General features: G+C 40.8%; 1 protein-coding gene across 18 annotated transcripts in view; it reads left to right on the forward strand.

Moving 5' to 3' along the window:
- The window catches only part of LOC124636871 (sodium channel protein para), an 87,048-nt gene extending 73,973 nt beyond the window's left edge, over positions 1 to 13,075 (forward strand). For 10 of the 18 annotated variants that reach the window (XM_047173076.1, XM_047173075.1, XM_047173077.1 and 7 more), the window contains 15 exons: positions 1,108 to 1,295; positions 1,366 to 1,570; positions 3,151 to 3,312; positions 3,406 to 3,521; positions 3,597 to 3,738; positions 3,823 to 4,094; positions 4,178 to 4,351; positions 5,914 to 6,036; positions 6,963 to 7,085; positions 7,179 to 7,373; positions 7,456 to 7,701; positions 8,030 to 8,300; positions 8,385 to 8,689; positions 8,841 to 9,044; positions 9,157 to 13,075. In XM_047173076.1, the coding sequence (XP_047029032.1) occupies positions 1,108 to 1,295; positions 1,366 to 1,570; positions 3,151 to 3,312; positions 3,406 to 3,521; positions 3,597 to 3,738; positions 3,823 to 4,094; positions 4,178 to 4,351; positions 5,914 to 6,036; positions 6,963 to 7,085; positions 7,179 to 7,373; positions 7,456 to 7,701; positions 8,030 to 8,300; positions 8,385 to 8,689; positions 8,841 to 9,044; positions 9,157 to 9,705 (3,275 nt within the window). In that variant the 3' untranslated portion in view covers positions 9,706 to 13,075. Of the gene's footprint in view, positions 1 to 1,107; positions 1,296 to 1,365; positions 1,571 to 3,150; positions 3,313 to 3,405; positions 3,522 to 3,596; positions 3,739 to 3,822; positions 4,095 to 4,177; positions 4,352 to 4,646; positions 4,770 to 5,913; positions 6,037 to 6,962; positions 7,086 to 7,178; positions 7,374 to 7,455; positions 7,702 to 8,029; positions 8,301 to 8,384; positions 8,690 to 8,840; positions 9,045 to 9,156 lie in introns of all 18 variants that reach the window. The other 8 variants (XM_047173079.1, XM_047173080.1, XM_047173086.1 and 5 more) reach the window with 2 other exon arrangements.
- Positions 13,076 to 13,842: the final 767 nt, after the last annotated feature.

The following is a 13,842-nucleotide window of genomic DNA, read 5'->3' on the forward strand; positions in this document are numbered from 1 at the left end:
AGATAGAAACCCATGTAACTATCTATCAAGACAAATACCGACAGCATATGAAATTGTTTTAGCATAAGTATGAACAAATGTATGAAAGAGACACACATCACATACACCCAGGTTGCGAGGTTAACACAGACGATTAAACACAAAGCTGCGCTTAACTAATCCTAAACGGCCGAGATCTAAATTGTTACCCGAGTCCACACTTTAATTGGGGCTCGCCGTCGCTGTTTGAATAGTGAATATTGTGTTTATGTGCGTCACACTGTTGTGCTCATTAGACGATTGGTAAGATTCGATGTGTCCCCTTCCAAGTTAGCCTGATACCCTTAAAGTATGTACAGTCCTCTTTCTAAAAGCCCCATGGAAAAGGCGCCTCACTTGTGAGACATTACGCTAGCTACCTTTCATGTTTCCTTTATACATCTTTTCTTTGGACATTCAATCTTTACGTTTTCTAAGTCTTCCGTAAGCGCTATTTGTCTCTAATATTCTTTAGTGCTGTTATATGGCATGCTGTAATTATAGTGAGTATGATGTTGACGTTTGTAGCTTAACTAGGCGTAATGAACCGCATGCTATAGCTAGCTCTAGGAGTATGTATGTATCACTCAATATTAGAATAGAATTATACTAACACAATATTAGAAATTCCACAGTATGAAGGAGCTTTTTATAATTGTCGCAGTATTCTAATTAATTATCCAAGACTTTCACTATTTAATTTAGGTTAATTAAACGTTTATTCAAAATTAATTAGGACACGGCGACACTCGTATAACTTGACGATTATAAAATTATTAATTGCTTATCTATTTCTATATTATATACTAGCATAATATACTTAAATATATCTCTTTACTTATGTATCTATATAATTATATATCTATTTTATTTTATAAAGTACTATGAATATTTTATTATAGTAACTGTAATATTAATTGTCGTTTTTCGTGGTGTGTCGTTGTCTCTCACATAGATTACTAGAGTGAAACACGAATCCGAGGCTTTATAAGTAAAGAGGAGATATTTTTGTAACGTCAACTTTCTTAAGATTTGTTTGCAAAGCTGTGACCAGTGAGTACATAGTAATGTGTTGGTATGTGTGCACAGATTACGTAGATCGATTCCCGGACGGGGACCTCCCGCGATGGAACTTCACGGATTTCATGCACAGCTTCATGATTGTGTTCCGAGTGCTCTGCGGAGAATGGATAGAAAGTATGTGGGACTGTATGTTGGTCGGAGATGTCTCTTGTATACCCTTCTTCTTGGCTACCGTCGTCATTGGCAATCTTGTGGTCAGTATCTTGAATTTTATATTAATGTGCTTTCTTCATAGACACATAGCCTAAATAAATATAATTTCAGGTACTTAACCTTTTCTTGGCCCTGTTACTGTCAAATTTCGGCTCATCGAGTTTGTCGACACCGACTGCCGATCAGGATACCAACAAAATAGCAGAGGCCTTCAACAGAATATCAAGGTTTATTGATTGGGTGAAACGAAACGTAGCGGACGTTATGAAACTACTGAAGAACAAACTGACCAATCAGATAGCGATCCACGCACCCGGTAAGATGTGTGTCTGATTGCCCGTATGTTGTGGCATGTCGTTGTACCTTTATATATGTTTTTGTATTTATGTAGATAAATATTGTATACTGTGTTTATTGCCCTTCAAATGCCATTGTAATCTGAAAACTTGAAAAAAAAGATAATATCAAGTGGCTTGTATGGTAAAATAAAAACAGATTTAATGATTATATCCCGAAATAATCACACATAGTTAATTGTGTGAATCGAGTGTTTGAATGAGCTTCAGCCAAGAAATGAGAGCTGTTGAGGCTAATAACGGCGTAAAATATGCTAATTAGTGTTGTAGCATGATTTCTGTGTAATTAAGTATAATCTGAGTAGCATGAAATTGTGTATAGAATAAAATATTTGGATTGCGTGTTGATATTTTGTGACGGTGTGCGTTGCCTGCGCCCTAGCGATCCAAGTGTAGAAAGCAGACCCTTTTTGTATAAATGTCGTGTGTTTGAGTCCTCGTTGTTACATTACATATTACTTTTCCATTTTGTATCTATCCTTTTCATTTCAATTTCATTGGGTATCCTTCATCATTACATTTGGAGAAATCTATTTTCCCACCACGAATAAACAATAAAGAAAGGCATACCTACAAAACACAATTTTTAAATCATTCAATATTTCATCTTATTCAATAGGTTCTATTGATTGATGCAATTCTAACAACTATTGAAGGTGATCCTTCTACCTACTTGATTTAACAATTAATATTGATTACTGTGAATCCGAAAAAACAGTTCAGTCCATTATTGACGTCACACCAAATTCAGAAAATTGCGCTGAAATAGTCAGAAGTGCTCATGTTTTCTGTGTAGGTATGGGTATTGAGTAGTACTGATCGTCATATAATAAACGATTCTTTACTGCTACAGAATTATTTTACAACCACGAAAAGCTAAAAAATAACTTTTAGATCGTTACATTAATTGAGCAGAATCGATAGTAACCATGCCAGGGTACAAATATCCTGAAAATTTCATTCGATAGTCAGTCAGGTCAGTCTACAGAACAGATTATACCTATGTCCTTCAATAACTGTATTAAAAATCATCAATCATTATATTAGACAGTCTCTTTCATGCTTTGTGATGTAACATCATTATGTGTAAGTGTGTGTACCTTCATGATCTTAGCTTTGTGTGTGTTTTGTGCATGATTATTATGTGTACTTGTGTATATCTGTGCCATTATCATTATTTCATTTCTAATTACTTGTATTTGTGATGTTAAATATAAGATTGGTGAAGTTAAGGCTTTAATGTAACATTACTGTCGAATAATTAAAACTGACATCGTATATAAGCATTTTTTTTTGATAAAAATTAAAAGTAACTTAAGCACATTAATATTGTCTGAACACACTAGTTTTGATATCAAATTCATTTTTGTATAACTTTCAAACATTGTACAGAGGATTTAAATGCAGAGTTCTTTCAAAATTTAACATGATTGCAAGAATCAATTTGAGTATTTAACTAAGTCGATTCGTCCTGGTCTGATTTCTATGCTTGGTGGTCGGATGGCTCTCCGTGACCGCACCGTGGGCTCGCGACATGTAGGCTTAAAGGCGGCTTTGTGTGGCCGCTGTGTCTCCTCAGAGCGAGTCGACAACGAGCTGGAACTCGGCACAGACCTCGACGACGCCGTACTCTACAAAGACAAGAAACTCAAAGACCAAGTAGAAGTAGCTATAGGTGACGGTATGGAATTCACTATACCAGGTAAAACTTTAATTTCTAATTTCAAATAAGACACTGATGCGATAAAGTAGGCTGTTATGGCTTTCATTAAACATGATGTTAATAATTTTTCAGGCGACAATAAATACAAGAAAGGCAAAATTTTGTTAAATAATATTAACGCAATAACAGATAATCATAGAGACAACCGTTTAGATTGTGAATTAAATCATCACGGATATCCTATACAGGTAAATATTTGTCATCACAGACTAATACTAAATCATAATAATGTTTCGGTACCAAGAACATAATTTCTTTTTTAGGATGACGATACAATTAGTCAAAAATCGTACGGCAGTCATAAAATCAGGTCGTTTAAAGATGAAAGTCATAAAGGTTCCGCAGACACGATAGATGGCGAAGAAAAGAAGGACGCTAGTAAAGAGGAATTGGGATTAGAAGAAGGTTAGTGTAATACCGCAATTAAAAATAATCGGCTTCAACATAAGGCATATTTAGAACATTTTATGAATAATAAATAATTTACAGAACTGGTTGAGGAAGAGGAAGATGGGAAGTTAGACGGAGGTCTGGGTAAAACAGACATCATAGTAGCCGCAGACGAAGAAGTTGTTGACGACAGTCCTGCTGACTGCTGTCCTGAGCCATGTTACGCGAAGTTTCCATTCCTTGTGGGTGATGACGAATCTCCCTTCTGGCAAGGCTGGGGCATGCTCCGGTTGAAAACCTTCAAACTCATTGAGAACACATATTTCGAAACGGCTGTGATTACAATGATTTTGCTCAGTAGCTTGGCTTTGGTAAGTCCTGAAATAATTTTTCTGACCACGTTGTTACAAAAGTAAGCAAATTCTATTCGTAACATTTTTTTCTGTCCTTGCAGGCTTTAGAAGATGTAAATTTACCACATCGGCCGATTCTTCAAGATATCTTGTATTATATGGATCGGATCTTCACCGTAATTTTCTTCATCGAGATGTTGATCAAATGGCTTGCCCTTGGCTTCCAGAAATACTTCACAAATGCGTGGTGCTGGCTCGACTTCATCATTGTCATGGTAATATTACTATAATTATATTTGCTTTCGTATCCAAATATGAACTAACAGTTTCCTTGCAGATTAGATTGGTAAAAAGTAAATTATGACTCTGGGATTTACTTGCAACTTATGTGTAATTTGAAAGACATAATTAAGGTTCATATAGGTCTTTCAAGTTTATATTAAGGTTTTGACTGATCCTGCCGCCTCTCAGCGTGTTAAAGCTGGGAAGACTAATTATAAAGTGTTAAGTATATCTAGATGTAAGGAATATATTGTATACTAAAGTAAATGACGATTGGTGTGGCGTTAGTTGTCGCTCGTAAACCACGGCGCAGTGATGGCTGGCGCGGACGACATCCCGGCGTTCCGCTCGATGCGCACGTTGCGCGCGCTGCGGCCGCTCCGCGCGGTCTCTCGCTGGGAGGGCATGCGCGTGAGTAGGACGCGCACACCACCCGTGTGCAGGCTGTGTTGGTATCGTTGCGCTGCACATCCACACTATTGTTTCACTCAACATTCTCATGAGAAATCAGTGCAACTTACTGTTGCTAATCAAAATATGCAACACAAAACCTTCCGAGACATTTATCTCGAATCACTTTGTGACATGTAAACTCTGATTCGTATTCAACTTATCTCTGAATAAAGTATGTTGTAAATATTTTCATATTTTCCACTGTGTTTGACGTGCAGCGCAACTCAAAGCGTGCAGCTTTGATTGTTCGATGTCTATGGCAGTGGAAACTCCGAACGGCCTCACCTCGCTGCCTCGAGCTCTCGATGTCGTATTGTTTGTTTATGGAAACCGCTTCTATGTGACTCTATTACCCACGACCCCCGCTATCCGAATACCTGTGGCCGTATATATAAAGACCTCCACAGAGTGACTTGAAATCCTTATTCTTTCAAGTGCATGAAACAACACGTCTTCTATCTTTGTGCTGTTGTGCGAGATAGTGCCGTTTTCACGTACTACTAACAGTACCTACATCTGTCGGAGACAAACCCGACATATGAAAGAAAAGCTTTTAAACTGAAAATGGCACGTGATCTTGGTTGCTGTCGATGTCATAACAAAGCAAACTATAAATACCTATATACATATCCTTGATATTTTTTCTTAATATGATGTGATGTAGCTTTATTTTAGGGACATTAGAGAAACGTTAACCTAAAGTCAAAATTATAGTTTTTTTGTAAAGTAAAATCCGTTAATCACTATATTTATTTCCATTTCTTTTATTCTCTCATGTCCTCAAAGTAACTTCGATGTAACCTTGTGTGTAACTTGAGTGAATATCACGTTCCTATCCCTTCTGATTATGCTGCAATAGGTACTTCTACTTACAAATGAATCTTGAGTATTTCTTCTTTACAATTTATCCATATCCTTAGGTTTGTAACACAGGTCGTGAGTCTTCAACCTATTAGAGGAATATTAATTCTGGCGTTATTGGTGGTGTCAAGTCTTGTAACTGTGTCTATTTTAGGTGGTGCAGTAGACGTCGAAATGTAATATTTACCATCAAAATGTTGAAGTATAAATTGTCTCAATATGCAACCCTTGATTTCATCAGGTCTCGCTTATAAACTTCGTAGCGGGGCTTTGTGGCGCCGGCGGCATTCAGGCGTTCAAAACGATGCGAACGCTGCGCGCACTGCGCCCTCTCAGGGCCATGAGCCGCATGCAGGGCATGAGGGTACGTACCACCCTGTGCTGCCGACAACACCCTATCGCTCATCCATCCACCACACACTTCGCTCCACACTTCACATTCACATTTCTATTTCAACTTCTACGATCATTTTTAAACATTTTAAAAATTTCCAACGTGCCAGCCGTAATCGGGCTCCTTTTCGATATTTCTGCATCAATCATCGGATCAAAATTTGTTTTTAATTGTTAATTTGGACAGTTACCCGATTCATTGGCAGTAGTCGATTATTGAAGTAATTATTAGCGAATCATTTTGAAGTGGTCGGTGGCACCCCTGAATGGCTTAGTATCATCACTGTTCGTCATAAACCTCTTTTAGAAAGGGTTCAATGGGATTTATTTTAGGAGAGATATTCATCCATGTTTTGGTCTCTTTTCTATTGGTCTTATTATTAGCTAGATTAGACTTTTGTAATTACTTAGTTATTTGGAATGCTAATTTATATTCTGCACCTTAGATTTTTTCTTCTTGTATCTTCATCGTACGAGCGGCAAGTCGCATGCATTACTACTAATTCCATACATTGTGGATGGTTTACTTAGTGGACAAGGTAAGAGTAGTGTAGTATTTATGTTGCTTTGAGATGTGCTTCGGTGTATTCGATGTTATGTAAATAAATTCATGTCAGTAGATACTAAAACTAATCTCATTTTCAATCAGTACCATTTACATGATCACTCAAAGTAAGGAGTAGTTCAAACTGAACATTAACTTAACCGCTAACTGCTACATAGAATTGCACAGTACTTATGACATTAACGTCCTTACATCCCAACTAATGATTGCGCCCACTAACAAATGCACGCCATTGTTATGTCAACGAGTGTACAATATATCACTGTACACTCAAATGCATACTTCCAATATATCGCTTGTAAACAGTATAGTAATGTGTTTATATGTGACAGGTGGTGGTAAACGCTCTCGTGCAAGCAATCCCGTCCATCTTCAACGTGTTGTTGGTGTGTCTTATCTTCTGGCTGATCTTCGCCATCATGGGAGTACAACTGTTCGCTGGCAAATATTTCAAGGTGAGCATATTGTTTTACTACCTTTAGGACAATTTGTAAAATCTTTTCTGTGTGTTCAAAGTTTCTAACATATTTTTCATTGCTTTGTTCCAGTGCGTCGATCTAAACCACACGACGTTGAGCCACGAAATCATCCCGGACCGGAACGCGTGCATCTTAGAGAACTACACCTGGGAGAACTCACCGATGAACTTCGACCACGTCGGCAAGGCGTACCTCTGCCTGTTCCAAGTGGCCACCTTCAAGGGATGGATACAGATCATGAACGACGCTATTGACTCGAGAGAAGTATGTCTCCTATTTATGTTTTGAACATTTATAAATCAATAAATAAAGCACGCTTTACAATAAATGCCTTCATCAATTCCAGGTGGGCCGACAACCTATACGAGAGACGAACATCTACATGTACCTGTACTTCGTGTTCTTCATTATATTTGGCTCATTCTTCACTCTCAACCTATTCATCGGTGTGATCATCGACAACTTTAACGAACAGAAGAAGAAAGCTGGTGGCAGTCTCGAGATGTTCATGACTGAGGACCAGAAGAAATACTACAATGCCATGAAGAAAATGGGTTCCAAAAAACCATTAAAAGCTATTCCGAGACCGAAGGTAACAGACGATTGAATTGTTTTGTGACATATCCAAGGAGGAGCGAGTCTTATACTTGAAACCTGATAGTAATATTGTTGTATATTTTATCATTTCATAAACAGCAGCACTGCAGTATATCGTTTTTTGCAACACCAATCAACTGCAAGATGTTTAATTATTGATGGACGATTTTACCTACAGTCTATTTCAAGTTTGATGAAAATTTGAAGCCGCCCATTTCCCAACAACAGTAGCGGCTTCTATACCACCGGACGACGCTGATGTACTTACTCAGATAAGAAAGCTTGTCACCTAAACAAATATTAACTAAAACTGTTTGTTCCAGTGGCGGCCACAAGCGATCGTGTTCGAGATAGTGACGGACAAGAAGTTCGACATGATCATCATGTTGTTCATCGGCCTCAACATGTTGACGATGACGCTCGATCACTACCAGCAGTCGGAGACCTTCAGCACTGTCCTCGACTACCTCAACATGATATTCATCGTGATATTCAGTTCAGAGTGCCTATTAAAAATGTTCGCCTTACGCTACCATTACTTTGTTGAGCCGTGGAACTTGTTCGATTTCGTAGTAGTCAATTTCTCAATTCTTAGTGAGTATTTTGAGTCCCATGTTATTTCAATATATAATCTCCAATTTATAATGTACTTATGATAATACATCTCCTTGTTCCCAGGTTTGGTATTGAGTGATATTATAGAAAAATATTTTGTGTCGCCCACGTTACTGAGGGTAGTGAGAGTAGCGAAGGTCGGTCGTGTGTTGCGTCTCGTGAAGGGCGCGAAGGGTATCCGGACGTTATTGTTCGCACTCGCCATGTCACTGCCAGCCTTGTTCAACATCTGTCTGCTGCTGTTCCTTGTGATGTTCATCTTCGCCATCTTCGGCATGTCGTTCTTCATGCACGTCAAAGACAAAGGTGGCCTCGACGACGTGTATAACTTCAAGACTTTCGTGCAGAGTATGATCCTGCTATTTCAGGTCAGAATCACTAATTATATCTATTAATGGCCTTACTTATTCATTCATTCAAGTTGAGAGTTGATGTTGCCATTCAAGCTAAGTACTACTTGACTGCCGTAATCATCAAACGGCAGTTATTTTCGTGTTAATGAAATATGTTGTATATCAGATGTCGACGTCCGCCGGCTGGGACGGCGTGCTGGACGGCATCATCAACGAGGAGGAGTGCGACCTGCCGGACAACGAGCGCGGCTACCCCGGCAACTGCGGCTCAGCCACCATCGGCATCACCTACCTGCTGTCCTACCTCGTCATCTCCTTCCTCATCGTCATCAACATGTACATCGCCGTCATTCTCGAGAATTACTCGCAGGCAAGTTGAATAATCCATATTATCTTTTACTTAATGTAGATGTAGATGTATTTGAAGATAATTATCATTGTAAGCGGTATACAATTCTTAATGGTGTTATTTCTGCATACAGGCGACAGAAGACGTGCAGGAAGGTCTGACGGACGACGACTACGACATGTACTACGAGATCTGGCAGCGCTTCGACCCCGACGGCACGCAGTACATCCGCTACGACCAGCTGTCCGACTTCCTCGACGTGCTGGAGCCGCCGCTGCAGATCCACAAGCCCAACAAGTACAAGATCATCTCCATGGACATCCCCATATGTCGCGGCGACATGATGTTCTGCGTGGACATCCTCGACGCGCTCACCAAAGACTTCTTCGCCCGGAAAGGCAACCCCATCGAGGACCCCGGCGACCTGGAGGTGGGCCGGCCCGACGAGGTGGGCTACGAGCCTGTGTCGTCCACGCTGTGGCGTCAGCGCGAGGAGTACTGCGCGCGCCTCATCCAGCACGCGTGGCGCCGCCACCGGCGAGCACACGAGTCCCCGCGCGGGCCGGGCGGCGCGCCCACCGCCGTGCTGCTGGACGCCGTGACGCCCAACGGGCACCGCGTGGTGCTGGGCGGCGCCGCCGGCTGGCGTGCCGAGCCCGGCCCGCCGCCCGCGCCCGTCTGACCCGCGCTGGCGCTGGCGCTGCTGCCCGCGCTGGCCGCCGACGCGCCGCTGCCGCTGCCCGCACCGCTGCCCGAGCTGTTGAGCCCACCCAAGCGCACTTAATTATTGTTTACGCTAGACGTGTCGCGTGTACATATAGCGTGGTAGCGCGAGTAGCGTGCGAGCGGCGGAGTGCGGCGGCGGGCGAGCAAGCCCGCGCGCGAGTGGCGCCCGCGCCGCGCCCCTGGACGTTGTTCTCGAACGTTCGACAGACGTTCGACGTGTTTACTGGAGTGTTTTGTATTCGCGTGGCCGAAGCTTAGTGACCGTTTGTTTTGCGACCGATGATCGTGCGCGTTCACCGCGTTCAGTCGTTCCGATTGGTATCCGTTCGTTTGCGTTCGCGTGCGGACCGGTTCCCGGTGAGTGAAGGCGCCGATCGGAGAGGATCGTTCTCGCGAGCGTGCCCTTTTTTATTCGTCACTAGTGATGTAATGTAAGGTATTGGATAAAATTGAGGAAACTCTAAAAGCTTATTTTTGTATTCGATGAATATCACTGTCTATCTGTAAAATTCTAAAACAGAGCTGTACTTATAACTATTATGAAGTTCGATTATTTGTTACCGATTGTGAGATATCATTTTACTTCCCCGAAATGGTGTCGAGCAATAGCACAACAAGATGTCCCCGGCCCCGGCGTGTAGTGTGTTGTGTGTGTGTGTGCGTGCGGTGCGAGTGTAGTGGTGCGGAGTGCGGCAGTCACGCTTGTTACGTTCGCTTGTCACGCTGGCGTGATCCCGCGTCACGTCGCCGCACGCCTCCCTTCATTACATGACGTCAACCATCGCCTGCGCTGTACGGCGCTAGTATTATCGTATCTTAATAGACGCTTAAGAGAAGCAATGGCTACGCCGATTCATATCAATTTTGTCCGTATAGTTTTAATAGTTCCAATTTGTAAGCTTCTCACTGTACCGAAACGACGCGAGGTCGCGTCTATCTATGCGGGGACGGCTGCAGCCGGTCCTCGGAATTAAGAGAGTTTAGAGAAATTTTTGCAACGTTATCTATATAAGCTTAACAAATCAGCTGTGAAATCGGTACCAGAATTCACTTCCGTCCTAATTCAGTACGCATCATAGGAATCGAGCCATTTTATGTAACGCGCACTTTCCACATACCTAGTTAATGTAATTGCCTTCCCCTGGTTACATTAGCTGCGGGAGACGGCGGCCTTCCCCAGCCGCCACTCCCTAGCGCCGGCCCCGGCCCGGACTCGCCCTGGCCCGGGTCGGGCTGGGCCGAGCTCGGGCCTGGGCCCGCCTTCGCCGGCGGGCTGCGCGCCGACGCTCGCGACACTGGCACTAACTGCAACACGTGACAAGCTACTGCCTACTGGTTCTGCTACATCACCCAACAATGTATAGAATCGGCGTGAGTTGATGCCTTACATTGTTAGCTTCGGTAGTGCGGCGTGGCAGGGTGCCGGGGTGGCGGGCGCCGCCGGACGCTCGCCGCGTAGACCTACTTGTATCTGATATAGCGAGCGGGCTGGTACTGCTTCGACGAGTGTAGCTCTTGCAGATCACATTTTGACGATGTTGATGATGTTCAATGTTCATTCACGATGTACAACCGATTCGGCTACTTGAAAGGCATCACTATAATTAGCAATAAGATAATATTGATATACCTAAGAGATCGAACGTCCCTTACCGAGTAAGGTAGATATTATTGAAGTATTGTTTATTTTTCGATTGACATCTCTCTAGATAGACGGAGGTCCGCGGTCGAGGCCGCGGCCCCGGACGTTGCCGTTACCTCACGACGGTTCACTTCTGTGACAGTATTGTCTTTTCCAGCACAACAGACTAATGAATCATTCAATTTTTGTAATTTAACTTTGGAAGTGGTCAATTTTCTACTACTCTGTAAATATTGAGAGCTTATTGCCGGGTAGATCCCAAACCGCACGTCGCAACACGTAATTTATTATATTATGTCTACTATCTATTGATATCAACGATACGTAATAAGCTTGAAGCAATAACGTTAACGTGTGCTCGACGAGAGGTTTCGCTTTTCATTACCTTGTACGGAACATGTCACCGAATACTTGTGTGCCGGTTGTTTTACATTCATTTACATATAATGTGGAAAATATCTCAAGTGCAAGACAATTTTAAGTGTTGAAAGATTTAAAGAGTCAGTGTATCGTAAACTAAATGAGACGCTTACAGTTTTGCACATATTTTGCAATAATTATGGTTACAAGATAATGATTATGTAGATAATTTTATAATGAATGCGCCGGCGCCCGCCCGCGAGGTTCCCCGTCGCGCGCGCGCGCCGCCCGCGTCGCGTTACGTTCACGAGGTAACCAGAGCCGTGTGGAGCCGCTCAACCTCTGTCCTTTAATATATGATATTATATTGCGCTTTGGAAGACTGATCGGATAAGATGATCTTGAACATTTATTTCTATGTCCTTGTTGACGTGTTTGTAAAAATCGAAAATCAAAATCTGTAACTTAAAATCACGTAAGTATTTTAAGTTTAGAAATATGATTTAACTCGACAATACTGATATTCTCACCTAGTTAGTGCCGTGTAAACACTTACGTATATACACCAATTGTTGATTGTTAGCTTTTAAGGTAAACTTACCGCTTGTCACGAAATTAGTGAATGTGAATATAAGCCTATAGTTAGCCAGTAAACTTTATAAACAAGCTAGATCATTATTTGCTCTTTTTAACAAAACATACAATCAAGAAAACGAATATTATGTTAAACTGAATCAACACAAATTCATCATCAAGAAATTCGAAACTAGATTTCAAAACCATATTTCCCACTTCAAGTGTATATTATAATAAAAATAATAGAATTTAATCCAACGGAAATTTAAAACTGAACATACAATTTGTCTGTAGTGGTCAATTCTGATTTCTTTCCATTTTATTTAGTTTAAGTAATTTTGCTATCACAAAGATGCATTTATTAAAAAAAGTAAGCATTCATGTGATGAGATCTACAACTTAAGAGTATATTTCTTATTTAAAGCTCCTTCTAGCGTTAGGTATTGAGATTGACAAGTTCCACACGGCTCTACACGACATGGTCTGCCAATATGTCGTCACTTTATGTTGGTGAAACCAAAGATTATAACTACTATTAGGCATATTTGCACAAAGAAGTTGTGTTTAATTAAGTTTAGACAATAAGTTATAATATCATTGTATTGTTTATTTTAACTATACTTATGACAAAAAAGTGAGTTCAGTTTGCTGAATGATAGAGGTTTAATTGAGTATTTATTATATATATTGTTGAAGTTTGTACAAAATAAATTAAGTAAACGATAAAATATAGAACTTGACTGCTTTACTCTGTGGTTTTATTTTACAATACCGTTGCCATTAGAATATATTTGAATGTAAAAATACCATAGGAATCGTACGAAAACCTACCAAATAAAACGGCATTGTCTATTTTTATTTATGTTTTTTATTAATAATATACAAAACTTTCCTATACATTTTTATAAATTACAAAATGTCATGAAGTTTTTGGATAAACTAGTATGTACCTAACAACCTAACTAGGGCGGCAAAATATAATATTCATTTAGTCTTTATTCACTTGTCTGATTTTACATTGATATAGAAAACATTCCGAATAACTGAGTCGCGCCCTGAAACAGAAACCTCGTTAGTAATGTACTTGTTTCATTAATGAACTGAACATATCGTCAGTAAGCCACTAGCTCCCTGCAGCTGTGGTAGAGTAACTACATTTGTAACAACTACGTCCTGTAGGCATTATTCGAACCGAAGGCCCAGATTTCAATTAATAAGACGAGAAAATCATGAAAATTTCCTGAAATCCTTTATTTGAAGAATATGATAAAACAACCCATTCCGTATTTATAGTACCTATCCCGTTAGCAATAGTGTCAAAACTGGTAGGAAATTCGACAGTCCCCATAACCAAACTACAACCATTATCAAGATTATAGTTGCCCTAATACTATTGTATGTATTGATTTTTTCAACTTACCGTTCTATTGCTAGGCTTTACTAGGTCTCGTTGGAGACGGGGCCAGGGCATCCCTGTGGCAACAAACAACTTCTTGTAGGTATCTAATTCACTAA

The sequence above is a fragment of the Helicoverpa zea genome, chromosome 15 (genome assembly GCF_022581195.2).
Source record: "Helicoverpa zea isolate HzStark_Cry1AcR chromosome 15, ilHelZeax1.1, whole genome shotgun sequence".
NCBI classification, from domain to species: domain Eukaryota; kingdom Metazoa; phylum Arthropoda; class Insecta; order Lepidoptera; family Noctuidae; genus Helicoverpa; species Helicoverpa zea.